The 18,549-nt window shown below is 38.5% G+C and overlaps 3 protein-coding genes across 3 annotated transcripts in view; all 3 read left to right on the forward strand.

The window, feature by feature from the left end:
* LOC310729081 (F-box/LRR-repeat protein 7) overlaps window positions 1-5,067 on the forward strand; it is a 31,077-nt gene extending 26,010 nt beyond the window's left edge. Inside the window, exons 3-4 of the mRNA XM_083547094.1 lie at window positions 1,546-2,163; window positions 3,727-5,067. Coding sequence (XP_083403220.1) covers window positions 1,546-2,163; window positions 3,727-4,463 — 1,355 coding nt within the window. The 3' untranslated portion in view covers window positions 4,464-5,067. The remainder of the gene's footprint in view (window positions 1-1,545; window positions 2,164-3,726) is intronic.
* Window positions 1-18,549, forward strand: part of itgb1a (integrin, beta 1a) — a 140,943-nt gene that overhangs the window by 121,746 nt on the left and 648 nt on the right. The gene's annotated exons all lie outside the window — the stretch shown is intronic.
* Window positions 9,578-18,104, forward strand: napga (N-ethylmaleimide-sensitive factor attachment protein, gamma a). The gene is made up of 11 exons (XM_083548546.1): window positions 9,578-9,788; window positions 9,880-9,947; window positions 11,919-12,003; window positions 12,163-12,180; window positions 12,273-12,303; window positions 12,843-12,952; window positions 13,057-13,123; window positions 14,078-14,148; window positions 14,236-14,314; window positions 14,400-14,609; window positions 16,293-18,104. The coding sequence occupies exons 1-11, from the start codon at window positions 9,736-9,738 to the stop codon at window positions 16,434-16,436; spliced, it is 936 nt and encodes a 311-aa protein (XP_083404672.1). The 5' UTR covers window positions 9,578-9,735; the 3' UTR covers window positions 16,437-18,104.

Raw genomic sequence — 18,549 nt, forward strand, 5'->3', positions numbered from 1 at the left:
CCCACTGAAGACATTTTGCCCCCTAGAGAGAGAATCTGTGTATGCCATCATGACCTGGCCACCAATCAACATAGTCTCGGGTCATGTCTGGAATACAAATCTACCTGACATACTATATGCACACACACAAAATAGTCACAGAGATTTACAAGGCAAAGAAACAGGAGGATTTGTGTGTCATTTATGGTATAAATTGTTAAAGAGAGGATTCGTCTGTCCATAGTGATACATAAATCTGCAAGACGGCCACTGACTGCCACCAACTATGCGTTCACCTACGAATTCACCAAGCGCAGCAAGAAATAAAGACTGGAATATTCATTACATGCAAAGTCATTTATGAGACAGCTCATTACAAAATTTTAACACGAAAAATCTAACACTCATTTATCTTCTCTTGAAAAGGATTATAATGTAGGTCTGCAGCTGCATGAATGTTTTCCTCATGCAGTTTTGTGACTAGAATATGGCAGAGCAGAGGAGGAATTTGATGGGCTGATGGGCTTGGTGTTATGGATGCCTCACTAATTCCTCCAGATTGATCCTGATTTTTTTACCAAACGACTTTGAGGAGCCCAGGTGCAATAATAAAGATATTTCCTGTACATGAAGGCATATCACATTTAAACTCTCATTTCCTCACCAGAATCATCTCCTCAAACTTAAATGGAGCAGTTTTTTGTGGGTATGTGGAGACATGAACTGTGCACGTACGTACATAGGTAGTGATTTTTGCCTTTATATTATTTTTGTATATGGAATAGTGGATGTGAGGGCAGGAACAGATGATGAGTATTTAACCCAATCTTGCATATCTCCTTATCTAGCAGAGCTTACTGTTTAAATCTTATACAGGTAGATCTATGACTTTACGCTGCTTAAAGATTCTTATCTGAGGACAAGGAATGATTGTTTAATTCCCAGATATTATAGTTCATAATTCCTTGATGTAAAGCCTCTTTAATGAGATTTCTGCTTACACTTGAGGTGGATTTGAGAGTTCGAGAATCAGATAAAGCATGATGTTATTACAGGCCGAGAGACATCATCTCACGCTATTGGTGTTGATGAGATCCAGCCAAGCGATCACTTGTTTCTGCACATGTTTGCTCTCTATCACTGCGATCAGTCACATCTGCTGATAGTACGACACTCAGTGTTTATCATGACCAATCATGAAACACCACACATGCTATCTTATGTATTCTCTTTGAACACTTTGATGACACATTTAAGATAAAAGTGACACTTGATCAACACAAAATTGCACTGAAATGATAGCTGTGGAAATGTCTTCCAGATCTGAGTACATCTTTGGTTAAAAAATAAAAACAGTTTAGTGTTTATTTCAGTATTTGATGACATCTGGTAAACCAGGCTGGAATGATTACGTGTGATAAGTTAATCAGACTGTGTTTCACAGTTTAAAGCGATGGTTTACATTTCATTTGAATACATTAGTGAGTTGATCAAAGCTTTAGCAGTAATGATAAGTGTTAACACTCTCTCTCTTCTTATCGCTCTTTTTTTTTTTACTCTTTCCAGACTCAGACCTGAGCATGAGGACACATAGCACCCCGAGTCCTGCTCTCATCCTAAACTTGATTCCTTCTCATATTTCTTCTCAATCTCATCCCAATGGCCATGAGTCTCAATCTTCATCCCCATCTCCATCTCCGACCATTCCCAGAGAAACTGTCGCTATCATTCATGCTCCTCCAGGAAGCTGCAAAAAAGCCTCCAAATCTCACTCCACCACACTCGCTGAATTTCTTCCAGACCCGGTCATGTTGCAGATCTTCTCTCACCTCTCCACTCCACAGCTTTGTCGCTGTGCCCGAGTGTGTCGACGCTGGTACAGCCTGGCCTGGGACCCGCGTCTTTGGAGAACCATTCTACTGAGCGGAGAGTTGCTCCATGCCGACAGAGCCCTAAAGGTCCTCACTCAGCGCTTGTGCCAGGACACCCCTAATGTCTGTCTCACCCTGGAGACAGTGGTGGCAAGCAGATGCCCAAGGCTGTCTGATCGTGGCCTCCGTGTGCTGGCTCAGTGCTGCCCTGAGTTACGACAACTTGAGGTGGCAGGTTGTTATAACATTTCTAATGAGGCGGTATTTGACGTCGTGTCCCACTGTCCAAACCTTGAGCACCTGGATGTCTCAGGTAAGAAAAGCACATTGGATTTCTTATTTGAGTAATAATAATAGCAAGGAACTATAGTTCTTCAGACCATCTCACAGCCCCCTAGTTTGATCCTGAGCTTGGGTTACTGTGAATGCATTTCAAATTCTCTGGTTGTATCCTGCCTTTAGAAAACATGCCAGTGGGTCAATTGGCTGCACTAAATTGCCACAAGATATGAATGTGTGACTGAATATGTGTATATTTCTGCTGTATGACCAGAGCTCCTGGGACAGACTCCGGATCCAGCATGGTCTGACCTGGATAAAGAGTTTACTGAAGATGATGTATGAGTGAAATTATTTTTTGGAGAGAATTACTTGTGTTTCATGTTGTGTAATAGTTAGACATGTAGTGTGGATGATTCACCAACATGTCTTACTCGACATGCTGAACTTATCAACATCATTTCATTTCATGGTGCCGAATGACTGCCATCATCCATCATGCTGTATGCTGTTGGATTTGCTGGGGGAGTAATTCATAACAGTGCTACTTTGCAAGGAAAGCTGGGAAAAGCATTAAAGAATTTGGGAATTACTGCCAGTCTTATGGTTCCCCCTGGGAGAAGGAGAGGTCTGCTGAGCTCTGAGAGTCTCAACCTCAAGGAGAAAGGCTAGTCTGCTGCTTTCATTAATGCAGTGACACACTTGAAAAAGTCCTTGGTGGGCAAAGCTAATGATGCCCCATTCAGAAAAGGAAGTAAACCCTTTGTCATAAGAATAGGTTTTGTTATTTGTGGTTATGCATGCTGAGCGTGAGAAAAGGAAGATGCCATATCAACTTCATCTTTAGGAAAACAGACACGGAAATGTTTCATTTGATATTAAACGTTGCCCTATGTTTTATTTTTTACCTTTTAAATGTTTGCTTAAGTTTTCTCCCCTCTACTCACAGAAGCAGAGGTAAAACATGAGTCGACTTAAAAAATACCACAAAAATCTTTTGAGCCATTGAATAATAATCTAAATTATAACATCGACTGAGAATGTAAAAAGAATTTCATAGCAAGACAGTGGCCATGTTAAACAATGTGTAATGTGTATTTGTGGGTGTTTAATTGGACGTCATACTTTTCACAGCAAAGCTAGCCGGTCGTGGGAGTCTGTGAGCTTGGGCAAAGAGGGCAAATGGTGCTCTGCTCTTATTAAATAAAAAAAAAAATAAAAAATTAGTTTTATGGGGAAAAAAAAGAAGCTCAACTTGATTATATTTATGTGAGACTAGGTTCTGAGCCGAAAATATTAATTTGAGATGAAGTGAAATCGATATTTATTCGTTGATATCTTTATTCATTAATGAAGTGACTTTATTTCTTTATACATTATTATCAAATTTAATTACACATAGAATGTCTATATAGGGGCTTTAATGCTTTTAAAAAAATCTTTTAACATTTTTTGTACTTAAGATATGAGATTGTTACCTTATGTTATAAATAAACAGAAGGAAATTGACTGCAAATGTGTTGGAAAAAAAAATGTGAGTACCAGAATGAACAGTTAAGATGAAGTGCTCACAGTGCATTTCTCTCTTTCCCCTCAGGCTGCCCTAAAGTAACATGTATAAGTCTGACTCAGGAGAGTTCATTGCCTCTCTCTCCTCTCCATGGACAGCAGATCGGCCTGCGTTATCTGGACATGACAGACTGCACGTCTCTGGAGGATGAAGGCTTGCGGGCCATCGCACTTCACTGCCCGCTCCTCACCCATCTCTATCTGCGGCGCTGCACCCGGCTGACGGATGAAGCCATACGTCAGCTGACTCTTCATTGCCCTGCTCTGCGCCAGCTCAGTCTGAGTGATTGCCATTTACTGGGCGACTTCGGCTTGCGTGAAGTGGCGCGCATGGAGGGTCAGCTACGCCATCTGAGCGTGGCACACTGTAGCCGTGTCACTGACGTAGGCCTGCGCTATGTGGCACGTTACTCTCCACGTTTGCGCTACCTGAATGCTCGGGGCTGTGAAGGCATCACGGATCAGGGCCTGAGCCACCTTGCCCGTAGCTGTCCCAAGCTGCGGGCGCTGGATGTGGGCCGATGTCCATTGGTGTCAGACTTGGGACTTGAAATGCTGGCACGTTGTTGTGCCGGGCTCAGAAGGCTCAGTTTAAAAGGATGTGAGAGTGTAACTGGCAGAGGGTTGAGAGCATTAGCTACAGGATGTTCTGAACTACAGATGCTTAATGTACAGGAGTGTGAGGTGCCCGCAGAGGCGCTTAGGCTAATACGACGCCACCGTAGGCGCTGTGTGATTGAACACACCAACCCGGCTTTTTACTGAGAACACCGGGAGTCTTCCGACAAGCGGTTTATTCACCGCAGCTTTATGACTAATTGCTGTCGGGTGTGTGTGAGGCTTAAGATGACAAGGTGTGCAATATGTCTGTAAAAGTAATTACCCTGCCACTACATGATGTGTGTAATAGTATTTATCAGATTAAAAAGGTTACTGATATTTCTATCTAATGCCTATTATGGTTTTAAAACGTATGTCTCCAAAAGCCTTAAATGAAATCTCTTAGGTCCCAAGGTACTTTGCTTTATTTTAATCTAAAACACATGTTTTAATATTTCTGAAATGATGTCCGTACTTATTTTATGGCATTTGTATGATACTGTTTTATGTGGATATTTGCACTTTAAAATTCATATATAATGATAGCTAGCATTGTATTAAATATATCTTTTTATCGTAGTTGCCCATATCACTGGCCAATGAATGGTCATTTTGGAACCTTTTTTGTCCCTTAGTATCAAATGAGCTAAATCACTTGTGCTTTTAAAAGTGATAATGATGTGTTAGAAACCTTTGTTCTGATTGGCTGAACTTTTCATGCCCTCAATCTGAGACATGTGAAATAGCCATTTGAAAAAAGCTCAAAATATTATTTCATTCATTCATTTTCTCCCGCTTATCCGTAATTCGGGTCGCGGGGGCAGCAGTCTAAGCAGGCATACCCCGCCTTCGACTGCTGCCCAATCCTCACAGCACCGTCCCTTACGGTCCCTCCTGCAGGTGGGGAGCCCACGGGAAGGCGGCCCCACGTCACTCCGACGTCACGGACCTTGATATTTCCCTCGTAAGGGACCCCCGGAGCATAGAGGGTTAAGGGCCTTGCTCAAGGGCCCAAGAGTGGCAGCCTAAAATATTATTTGTTAAACAAAATAAGAATAAGGTGGCCTGTTTATCCATCTTTAGATTCAACAGCTTTTTCAAAGCTGTGAAAAACTTAGATACGTTGAGATACGAAGAAAATATTTTAATATAGTCTATAAATATTAACTCCAAATTAAAATGAGACTTCAGCAGCCCAGATTAAAGTGCCTACTATTTAAAAACAAAGTATCATATTTATGGCATTTGGGGGAAACCCTTATCCAGAGCAGCTCTGGGGATAAGGACCTTGCTCAAGGGCCCAGGACTGGCAAGTATTTAAACTCACAATCTTTGGATTCAGACTCCAATGCCATAACCACTAAGAACCACCCCCATTAATATCCAACACCAGATTATTTACACTAGAAAATTTGAGAAACTATTTAAAATAAATTTAATTCAACTTATAATTTGAATTTAATTTTAAAACTGATGAAATAGCACAATCTGATGATGCACAGTTGTGTGTTTAATATAAAGTGGAATGCAGTTAGAAGTGCCTGATTCCGGCATAAGCAGTAACATTTGGTTACATGGTTTCTTGGTCCTTTTTCATTGACAGATCCTTCAGCAGGCAGGGTAAAGATATTTAATCAACGTTTAGCCATGTTCACCAACATCTGCATGCACTTCTGTTATATACTTTATATATACTGTATACATACTGTATACACACACATATATATATATATATATATATATATATATATATATATATATATATATATATATATATATATATATATATATATATATATATATATTATACATTATATTATACATTAAATGTCCCCAGTCATTATGGCATTCAAACCCCAATAATAATGGCTTGGACATCATTTGTGATATTGATGAGCTGTGCAAAAGAAATGATGAATTATACAACAAAGTATTGCTGCTACAAATAAAGGGCTACTTATTTTACATGTTTTAAAGTTTGGACCTTCATTACATATGTGCATATTATCATCACACTATTATTTGATGTATAAATTATAGATTAGTCTAATATTGTGTGCATTTTCAAGTCAAGTCAAAAGGCTTTTATTGTCATTTCTACTATACACAGTGTTACACAGTACACAGTAAAAACGAGACAATGTTCCTCCGGAACCCTGGTGCTAAACTAAACAATAACATAAAGCTACAACACAACACAAGCTACATAAAGTGCATCGAGTGCAACCTGGTGCAAACAGTGCAGACAAAAAACAGTACAGACAGACAACACAAGACAAGACACAAAACCAAGATCGCACCAACCAGTAAACATACTGTATATTTGGTTATACAGTACTGTGAACTGTAGAAACTATACCCGGGAGTGAATATAAGAGCACAATGTAGTGCAAGTTGAAGGTGCAAAAAAAGCATTTAGTTGCAAAAAGAAGAAATAAGTGAATATCTGAGATTCACCTCGAATTCGAAATATCATTCTGGCCAAAGTGATATTAAATGTGAAGGAATCCTCTGAACCCTATTTCTAGAGGTGGACAATAACGATGTAAATGTAATTCTTTACTGACTTTTACTGTAGCTTCACTACATTTCAACGTCAAATATTTTACTTTTTATTGAAATACATTTCACGAAATCAGTGGTACCTTTTTACTTATGAGTGGAGAAAAAATGGTCAAACACGCAGCAAACTGCTAATCAGGGTCGAGTGCGTGCTCTGTTTTGAACTTGTTTTGATTGCTCCTTGGTGGCATCGACTTATCACCAACATCCATTTCAGCATCAGTTCAACAGCAAGCAGAACATTTTGAATGTAATAAATGATGGAAGAAACTCCTGACAGAGTCAGAGTCACAGAGTCTTTTCACATAAACTGAGTTGATTAAGCAAGAGACTGTTACAAAAGATGATAACAGGAACATTATAGCCATAATAAATCATAGTACTTATAATACATAAGTACATTTGAGGGCAAATTATTTTGTACTTTTACTCAGGTTAAAAGTTTGAAGGGAGCATTTTTACTTTTACTGGAGTCATATTTTACCGAGTCTATCTCTACTTTAACTCAACTACATCGTTTTACAGAGAGATATTCTCTCAGAATACACCAACCAGGCCATTTGGAGCCATGTGTTTCAGATTACTACAAATTTCCCACATGATTAATCCCAAATATAATTTGTTTATTATCTAAAAGCTCCTTATGTCAAAAGACTACCACAGTCAACATGATTCAAATGACAAAAGCGTGGTTTAATGAGGTCATATGTCATGCATTCTCAGATTGGAGAAATAAAAAAAAAGCACTGGTGACTCAAATTCAAAGCTGAACGGCTATGATATTTTGACAATAACCAACAAAATAGTCTTCCTGAAAAATCATGACAAAACTGCAAGAAAAAGACCAGTACAAAAGCACATAACTTGACCTGTTTCCTACGCAATAAAAAAACGAGACTGATGAGTTGTTTTGAGAAGCCCACAGACTTGCCATTCACTCCAGTGTTTCAGCCTCGTAACATTTTGAGCGCCATCCTGTGGGAATCACATAATAATACATTAATACTTCCTCTGTGTAATTGTGTACTGTTTAAGCACTATAAATCCATTTAACAGGCCCAGATGTTAAACCCTGCTCCATGATGATTTTCCTATGAAAACACAGGACTAAATAAATTCCCAAGCAGTTTTATGAACGCTAGCATGTTTCAGATGTTCTCTGTAGTGCAATCATCCCAATCAGCAGATCAAACATCTAAAACCTTTATGGAAAGTCTATTTTGTGGCTTTCTACTTAATGATGAATGCAGTATTATAGACAAAATGGTCACATAGTAGCTAGTGTCTTTTATAAGAAGCATTACCTCATTATCTCTCAAATGTGTGTTACTCATATCTGCAGAATTTTGGCCAGATATTGAGTTATTAGGAAATCCAGAATAGCTTTTGTGTATTTGTTTTGACACTGAGATACAAATTGATTCGGTCTGTATGCACATGTTCATAAGCAGTAAACAAGCCACAGTGGATCATCTGTCTCCATACCCCTTCGTCCTCTACATCTGTCTCTTTTAAACCAACTACCTGCATGTCTTCCCTCACCACATCCATAAACCTCCTCCTTGGTCTTCTTTTTTTCCTCCTTCCTGGTGGCTCCATCCTCAGCATTTTCCTACCGAAATACCCCATGTCCCTCCTCTGCACATGTCCAAACCATCTCAATCGGGTCTCTCTCACTTTGTCCCCAAAACGTCCTACATGCGCGGTCCCTCTAATAAACTCATTTCTAATCCTGTCCATCCTCGTCACTCCCACTCCCAATTGCACTGTTGACCTCAGGTACCTGAACTCCTCCACCTTCTCCACCTCTTCTCCCTGCAACCGCACCACTCCACTGCCCTCCCTCTCATTCACACACATGTACTCTGTCTTACTCCTACTGACTTTCATTCCCCTCCTCTCCAGCATGTACCTCCACCTCTCCAGGCTCTTTTCCAACTGCTCCCTACTCTCACCACAAATCACAATATCATCCACAAACATCATAGTCCATGGAGACTCCTGTCTGACCTCGTCCGTCAACCTGTCCATCACCACTGCAAACAGGAAAGGGCTCAGAGCCGATCCTTGATGCAGTCCAACCTCCACCTTGAACCAGTCTGTCGTTCCTACTGCACACTTCACTGCTGTCACACTGTCCTCATACATGTCCTGCACCACCCTCACATACTTCTCTGACACACCTGACTTCCTCATACAATACCACAACTCCTCTCTCGGCACTCTGTCGTATGCTTTCTCTAAATCCACAAACACACAATGCAACACCTTCTGACCTTCTCTATACTTCTCCATCAACATCCTTTAAGCAAATAATGCGTCTGTGGTGCTCTTCCTCAGCATGAAACCATACTGTTGTTCACAGATGGTCACCTCTTCTCTCAGCCTAGCTTCCACTACTCTTTCCCATTACTTCATGGTGTAACTGATAAACTCTATTCCTCTGTAGTTACTGCAGGTCCGTCTGGGATATGGACATACAAATATGTAAAAACAGTTAGAGATCAATTTTCATTATCATAGCAGCCTCGAGCCTACAGAGGCAGAGGCAGACGTAGAGGACAGAGTAGTATGAAGATGGATGATCCGCTGTGGCGACCCCTAACGGCAGCAGAGGAAAGAGGAAGAAGAAAATAGCGGCCTCAAGCGCCCTCAAGCGCCGAATGTACGTGTGATGTCACGTGCACTTATTCAATTGGACCGTGAAGTAGCCAATCACAGAGCAGGAGGCGGCGACATCTCACCAGCTCGTCAGTTGCGACCCGGAAATGGACGAAATCTCACGTCACCAGGAAGGATCACAACAAACCGGCTGTTCTGCGTTAGTGTAGAGATTTAACATTAATATAATAAACACTACAGCTGCTTCAGAACCATGGCTCAGAAAATAAACGAGGCCCATGAGCACATCGCCAAAGCGGAAAAATAGTAAGTGTTTATACTTGGGTTTGTTTCGTTTGACTCACAGCTGGAGTCCACTGAATAATTCATATTTTATGTCTGACTGTGAATATTTCAGTTTAAAGACCAGTTTTATGAAATGGAAACCGGATTATGACAGCGCTGCGTCAGAATACGGAAAAGCAGGTAAAGACTCATTCATGTACCATCACCACACACACACACACACACACACACACACACACACACACACACACACACACACACACACACACACACACACACACACACAGGGATTGACGTCATATATTAAATAATATATTAGTATATTTCCCTAATACATTATTTCATAAATGGTCCTAAAACATGCATCATACATACTCTATTTCCAAAAGTATGTGGACAGCCGACACACACACACACACACACACACACACACACACACACACACACAAAACTGTAGCCATCAATATGGATTCCCTTCTCCTGTTTTCCTGCAAAGGGTTGTGTCTGAATATGTTGAACCAAATTTTACACAGCATGGAAATGTGAAGAACAGAGATGTCCAAACTAGGTCCTGTGGCCCAGAGATGTTTAATGTGGCCCATCATGATGGATATGAGAAAGGAAAAAAAAGGACCATTTACATGTCTCTTATTGCAGGTCACTGAATAGCTGTATTAGGCATTGAACTCTGTTGTGCAATAAAATGGATTGTTATTGTACAGTAAGATTGCCTCAACTAGAACTAGAAAATAAAACTGCATTCTGTAAGCAGATCACAGAGTTCTGTTTTCGATCTATTTATATTCCCAAATTGCGAAATCATAAACGAGACGAAACGTGGGAACTTTAATATTTATATCTTCTTCTTTTTTCGGCTGCTCCTATTAGGGGTCACCGCAGTAGATCATCCGTTTCCATACCAATCTGTTCTCTACATCTGCCTCTTTCACACCAACTACCTGCATGTCTTCCCTCACCACATTCATAAACCTCCTCCTTGGCCTTCCTCTTTTTCTCCTACCTGGTGGCTGCATCCTTAGCATTCTCCTACCAATATAATTCATGTCCCTCCTCTTCACATGTCCAAACCATATCAATCTCGCCACCCTCACCTTGTCTCCAAAACGTCCTACATGCGCTGTCCCTCTTATAAACTAATTTCTAATCCTGTCCATCCTCGTCACTCCCAACGAAAACCTTAACATCTTCAGCTCTGCTACCTTCAGCTCCGCCTCCTGTTGGTCTCACCACAGTCCTATAAACTTTCCCTTTTATTCTTGCAGAAACCCTACTATCACAAATCACTCCTGTCACTCTTCTCCACCCACTCCACCCTGCCTGCACTCTTTTCTTCACTTCTCTAACAACTTTAATATTAATATAATGTTCGGCATAAAGCAACATTATGAAATATTCAAAGATTGAAGGATGGAAATATTTTCACTCTTCACTTTCCACATTTATTACACTACAGAATCATGGCTTAATGATTATTATTATTTTTTTAAATATCGAGATTGAGATGGTTTGGACATGTGCAGAGGAGGGACATGAGTTATATTGGTAGAAGAATGCTGAGGATGGAGCCACCAGAAAGGAGGAAAAGAGGAAGACCAAGGAGGAGGTTTATGGATGTGGTGAGGGAAGACATGCAGGTAGTTGGTGTGAAAGAGGCAGATGTAGAGGACGGGGGTGTGGAGACTGATGATCCGCTTTGGCGACCCCTAATGGGAGAAGCCGAAAGAAGAAGAAGAAGAAGATTATTTTTTTTAAATAAAAGTTATTTGAAACGATTGCAATTTCTTTTTAACATAAAGATTTTTTTCTTCATATGTTCAAATGGAGCATTTTTATTTTAACTCCAAGGTTTGTCTTTGTTCACATGAATGTTCATGTTTTAAGCACTAAATAATCAATATTTTATCATTAAAACAGTGATGAAAACATTTTCATCAGGGATGAAAAACACGAGCCTGCTTTTATTGCATATGAGTTAGTTTAAGTACACCAGAAACTTTGATTGTGTGCTATTAATTGTGCATTTGACATTTTATTAAGGTGTGATGTTTCTGAGACCACACTAAGATCATATACAGTATAACCATGGTTTTGTCCATGCCTTCAGTATGTCTCCCCTTTAATGCATTTCAGCTGTCGCTTTCAAAAATGCCAAACAACTAGAAGAAGCAAAAGATGCTTACTTACAAGAAGCCGAGGCTCACACCAACAACAGAACGTATCCTTCCACCTCACACTGCCTTTTAGAAGCTAAACTTATCTGTATATGGCGTCCCGTTTAATATTTGCGACAGAGTTGACTTTACTGTGAATTGTGTCTGCTGAGACTTCATACACAGAGCGCTGACTGGCTTTTTCTCCTTAAGTCATGCTACAGTCTTTTCCATGCTGCAAAGTAAGAACCTAAAGCACATAATTGCTATAACACATTACAGATTTCTGCATGTGTGTGTACAGCAATGAAGCTGATCTTTGATTTCTCCACAGGGCTCTCGAGCAGGCAGGGATGATGCTGAAGGTAAGTTCTTATAGAGATTTAGAAACATCATTGATCCATACATGAGAAGATTTTTTTTTTTTTTTGCTTTGGTGATGAATAATCCATTGATGTAGGAATATGTTTGTGAGGTGAGCAGCACTAATGATTATAGTAGTTTCTTGAAAAGAGGAGAAAAGGAACCTGGGATATTTCTAGCCAGGAATGAATTGCCTGTGTGGCATGCTTTTATAGGAGGAGAGAAGGTAAAGACAAACCTTCTGAATACTCTATAAGGGAAATGAATACAATAAATACTCTGGTACTCTGGACTCATCATGAGTCCGGTTTTCTAATGCGATCTTCAGCTTCTGTTTTTATGCCGCTCGATGGTGGAGGCATTATGTGCTTTAGAGCTGCTCATTAGTTGGATATCTGTGGCATTGTTCCTTCCTGTTTGTAGCTCTACACACTTCCATTTAAATTAATTTGTGGTGAATAAATTTACAAAGAAATCCTTAAATCTTTTCATGGCAGGAGGCAAAGGTTAACCTGATACATTTTGTGTCCGTCTTCTACAGGACATGCAGAGGCTTCCTGAGGCAATTCAGTACATAGAGAAAGCCAGTATGATGTACATCGAGAACGGTACACCAGACACTGCTGCCATGGCCCTCGACCGAGCTGGGAAGTGAGTGATTACAGAAATTAAATGTGTAAAACTTTCCTCCAATAGAATGTGGTATTATATGTGTTTTATTATTGTTATAATAATGGAGAAAATATGATTGGCAGGTTAATAGAAACTGTGGATTTAGCTAAAGCTGTGGATCTCTATCAGAAAGCTGCATCAGTGTTTGAGGTGAGTGACCATAAAACGTGCGACTTTTCACTGTTGATCTTTATTTGACCTGATCAGTGATTATATGTGACCTGGGTGTTTGTCATATGCATTATCATAAACCTGGCTTAGTAATTAGAGCCATATATCATCCATATCACATTATTATACCTTAAATACTTATTTTAAATATTACAGGCATATCTTGGGCATTTTCTCTCACAATAACTACAGTCAGTAGTTTGATAGATGCTATAAAACACATTTCATTCAACAGAATTGAAGAATGATATTTTTCTCTTCATCATTCAGTGCTAAACAAGTGATTGATGTAGTGGATAAATAAAAACTATATACATTTGTAGAAGAACTAATGCAATATTGTGACTCATAATGGGCTGTTATTGTTGTCAGTGAATATTGTGTACTATAAATATAAAGTTTTGAATATATTTAATTAATGTTATGATTACAAATCTTAATTGTGATTGATTATAGCTTCTCTGACAGCTGCAATGGAAATCAGTTTTTTTTAATAAAAGGAATTGTGTTATCTTTTCTTTAGTAACACCTCGTTCACAGAGATGTGCTCTGTAATAGATGGAAAACACTACATGCTTTTGCATGGTCCTTTATTAAACACAAAGCTCCTGTCTGGAGTTCAACCAATTCATCGGTTTTAGCAATTAATCAGCACCGATAGTTGATTGCTGAAACTATCGGCTATCGACAAAAATCCATACCGATAGTTTTTCCGGCTTGCGTCAGTTGCTGGAGCGGCTGAGTAGGTTCTCTGACATTACAAGAGCGGCCTACAGAGGCGAATCACTGACACCACATGCTGTTTGTTTTTTGTAAAGTATATCAGAGGTCCACAACCCTTTTTGTGCCTTTTTGTGTGGCGTATAAAAAAATTTGGGGACCACTGCAGTATACCATATAATTAGCACAATCCTGAGAGGTTTTTTGTTACAGAATGAGGAACGTCTGCGGCAGGCTGTGGAGCTGCTGGGCAAAGCCTCTCGGCTTCTTGTCCGACAAAAGAGGTAATGTTTCCAAACTCTATAGTAATGTATCCACTTTTTAGCTGATATTTGTCCTAATTCACGGTTTCTTTTTCTTTTCTCCTAAAGATTTGATGAAGCAGCATTGGCAATCCAAAAGGAGAAGAACATGTACAGAGACATAGAAAATTACCCAACGTGCTTCAAGGTTTGACCTGTTAAACCCAGTCTTCTAAATCGGCCGTTCAGATCTTAAATACTTCATGATCTAGCAGATCTTTTTTTGTGTTTAGAAAACCATCGCACAAGTGCTGGTTCAACTACACCGAGCAGATTTTGTAGCGGCTGATAAATGTGTGAGGGAAAGCTACAGTATCCCAGGATTCAGTGGGAGCGAGGACTGCATTGCGTTGGAGCAGCTGTTACAGGGATATGACCAGCAGGATGAAGAGCAGGTGGCCCGCGTCTGCAACTCGCCACTGTTCAAATATATGGACAATGACGTGAGTGTTCTATTGGCTCTGTCTGGAAGGAGGAGTATCTTTGAAAAGCTACATTTGGTATTGTGTTGCAGTAATACAGGGGTAAAGTTATAGCAATTCGATTCAGTCAGAATTTAGGACTGTATTCTACACACTACCTGCAATTGATAAATACTGTAGCTATAATCACATCATTGCAATACTGATATAGTATTTATTATTATTATTATTATTATAATGTTCGTTTTGACTTGTGACCTATGGATTTGAGTTTCAGAAGATGTCATTACTGTATATTTGCTCATTATTATAGATTTCGTCTCTCTATTTTCAGTGACAGATAATTTGGCTTCATTAGTGGCCCTAACTACATCTTTATAGCAGAGTTTTTTTTACTGTGAGGACCATATAATTTATTCTTTCTCTAATGGAGTCTGTAACAGAAAATGAGCTGGAGTTTTTTAGTTTTATTTATTTTTATTATTATTTTTTTTTTATATATAAGTGCAAGTTTGTCCCTAATAAGCAAACCAGTGGCAACTGTGGTGAAAGAAAAACTCTTTGAGATGGCATCAGGAAGAAACCTTGAGAGGAACAAGACTTAAGAGGGAACCCATCCTCATCTGGGGGGCACCGAATGTCTATTTATTACAGTTAATTGATGCAGTGCAGTGATGGTGATCAGATGCAATCTGTAGTCCTGAGTCAGTGTAGCTCCTGTCTTTACAAGAGATATAGAGCCTATAAAAGAGCATTACTAACTATTTTATATATTCGTTGCTATTGAAATCAAAACATTTACTTATGCATATGCATATGGTTGGTGCGTTATTCTAACAAATAATTATAGAGCTAGACCGATAGTGAATTTTACAAATACCAATGGTTGGGTTGGATCGTACTTGCCGATAACCAATTAATCAATTGATATTTTTTAAATGGATACCGGGTAAAAAACAAAAAACAAACATAACACTATATGTAAAATAGTACTAAATTTTATTAAAAAAACAGTACTGAATCATGAAAATAAATGTAAATATATTTATTAATAAATATCATTATGTAATGAAGAAATAATGAATATAATATATGCTCACTTGTAAAAACAAAGTGTCGTAATTTGATTCGCCACTAGAGGCCGCTTTCGTAATGACAGCGGACCGGAAGCTAGAAAAACCATCGGTATGGATTTTTGCTTACAGTTCCAGCAATCAACTATTGGTGCCTCGATCTATAACTAATTAAAATAATTTGTTTGAATGTCAACCTTATTTATAAAATACAGCGATGATATTAGTAAAACACATTTCTGATTACATTTTTCAAAATATTTCTTTTTTTTGCCAAATGTGTTTTTTTTTTCCAGTTTGGGGACCCCTGACTCCTAATGTTTAAAATGCAATAATTCTGCATAAGACCAAAACTATCAAATATAATAGGTTTTATTATAAAATAGTAAATTTTATAATACAATTTTTACTATAGTAAAAAAAAAAAAATCCTTTAAACTACTGTTATGTGCACTATTCCAGTATTGGTGTATTTTATATATACATACAATACTAGGATAAATACCTGACTATGTTAGGGTTAAACATTTTTTTGTTTGCTCTGTGGTTTTTACCTGCAAAAATGCAAATAGGGGGAAAACTGATTCAAGAAGGCTCCAGGTCATGTAGACCTTATTGTTTTGTTTTTCAGTATGCTAAGCTGGCAATCTCTCTCAATGTGCCTGGAGGAGGGAAGAAAAAAAAAGCGGCTGCTGCTCCTGGAGATGGAGACGTGAGGAGTGGAGCTGATAAACCTGGGGAAGAGGATGATGAGTACGCTGGAGGACTCTGTTAGTCTATTCAACCACAGAATTGCTGATCCCAGCATACATTTTCAGCCACAGGGAGTGATTTGCCAGTACTGTACAGCCTGCTTTTGAAGGGGGAAAAACACCTATCCCCTTTTCGTTTGTATATTTTATGTTCTGCTTTAATGCTCGATCAGAAATGGGGGGGGAAATAGAGTCACAGCCATAATGAGTCATAAGGTAATACAAATCCATCATTCTATAACTTTTATAATTACCATGCTATCTCAAATGTCATCCAAGATTTATTTTATAAAGCTGTTGACTTTTTTTTTGTGAAATCTTTTCACCAATATATTATTTGCCATAAAATACTTCTATGTTGTAATTTTATTTATATTTATTATGGCATAATATTATTGCAGGTAAATGGTCCATATGCTGATTGATATCCCTTAAGATCATGCTCAGCAACATCCCTCTCTTTTGTCAGTGCATCAATCAGCAGATCAGCATGACAGTCGTTGAGTCTCAAATAATTCAATATTAACGTTTCTTCATTCAGTCAATCTGCAGTGAAAAAGCCATTCCTGATTAAAGGGGTAGCAGGTTGTGCTTAAGCCTTTAAGGGCACCTCTGCACTAAAGGTGTAGATTCTGTTACTGCACCACATCTACTGTCATCACTACAATCAGAAAAACTGGATATACAGTACATACATCTCACCAACAGCCTGAGTACTGAAGCATGAGCATGAGATCATTGCATTCAGTCAACACAGGGATGATTTGAAAGTTCCTACTTTGGCATGTCGTGATACAAAAGAGTACCGTCATGTGTTTGTAAAGATATATTACAATACACTTTGCACTGCGTAATTCTGTTATATCTAAATGAACAATAATTAAAGAAAATACATGCAAAGTCCAAAATATTATCTAGTAATAAATAAAATATAAAATCAATTATTATTCAATAATAAAAATGTATTTGTTTCTTTCGTCATGGACACATGCTGTGCACGGGTTCATACAAAACTACTAAACATTACCCTGACGATAATCCAACTTTTTTTTATTATTATTATTATTATTATATCAATCTCTTGGCAAAATCTGTAAACTGTGTTATTTTTGAGTGAAACCATTTTAAATCTCACTACCAGTTTACCCTGCATGCTGCAGTGCCCGGTAACAGTCGTGCCTGAAATGATAAAGAAGTCAAAGGAAAACATTCATTATTGAAGTAATCCTTAATCATTACTTCACTTTGATATTATCTCTTTTTTTTTCCTCCAGCTATATACACATTTAAATGCAGACAATATTTAAAAACGTATGATAACCTATAAGCATTTGGTTAAAAACGTGCATGAAATGCCTTAATAATACCTCCTGAATCTGAATATAATGCATTCTCCGGCATAAAGGTTATAGGGGGGGGGAATATATTCTATGAATTAAATCTTTGGGGGGAAAAAAAAAATTCTGAAGCAGGTTTTAAGTTGTTAGGTCCTTGAAATTCGATTTCTTATAAATTATTATAAAAAAGTGCTTTGTTGTGTGCATGTTTGATGATAAATGATAAGTATACTTTGAGTCTAAAATGTCTGAATTGCATGTAAATGTATCAGTGTGTAAATGTGTAAAATGAACATTCGTAAGTGCGACACTTTCCTGAACCCAGAAAAACTCTGATATAAAATGTAAATCTCACATTGTTGCGATTTATAGTCTCTTTGTTGCACATTTTTTTCAGTTGATATTTTCTTTAATCCCACTCGTAAAGGAATTCAGATTAGTTTGACCTACTCTGGCACATTCGATCGGTTCGGCCTGTACAGGAATTCGTTTGACCTTTTTCCTCAGTCTTTGTAAAGAACCAACCTCTCCCATATTTACTTGACAAACCAAATGCATTCACACACTTCTTGCTTGACCAGTGCTGTCCATGCTGACACATACTTAACCAGTAGTGCCTTTAAAAAAAACTCACATAACCATCCAGCAGAAAGTTTGACCAATTCTTCCTGACCTGCAGATAGTTTTGACTAATCCAGCCCACTCCAGAAAGGATTACTTTGTTTTCATTTCCCAATGAATACATCTGTATTTTATGGTTTTTAGGGAATTAATGAATGTGATAAATGTAAAAAGCCTC

This window comes from Silurus aristotelis (assembly GCF_946808225.1).
Source record: "Silurus aristotelis genome assembly, chromosome: 1".
Lineage (NCBI taxonomy): Eukaryota > Metazoa > Chordata > Actinopteri > Siluriformes > Siluridae > Silurus > Silurus aristotelis.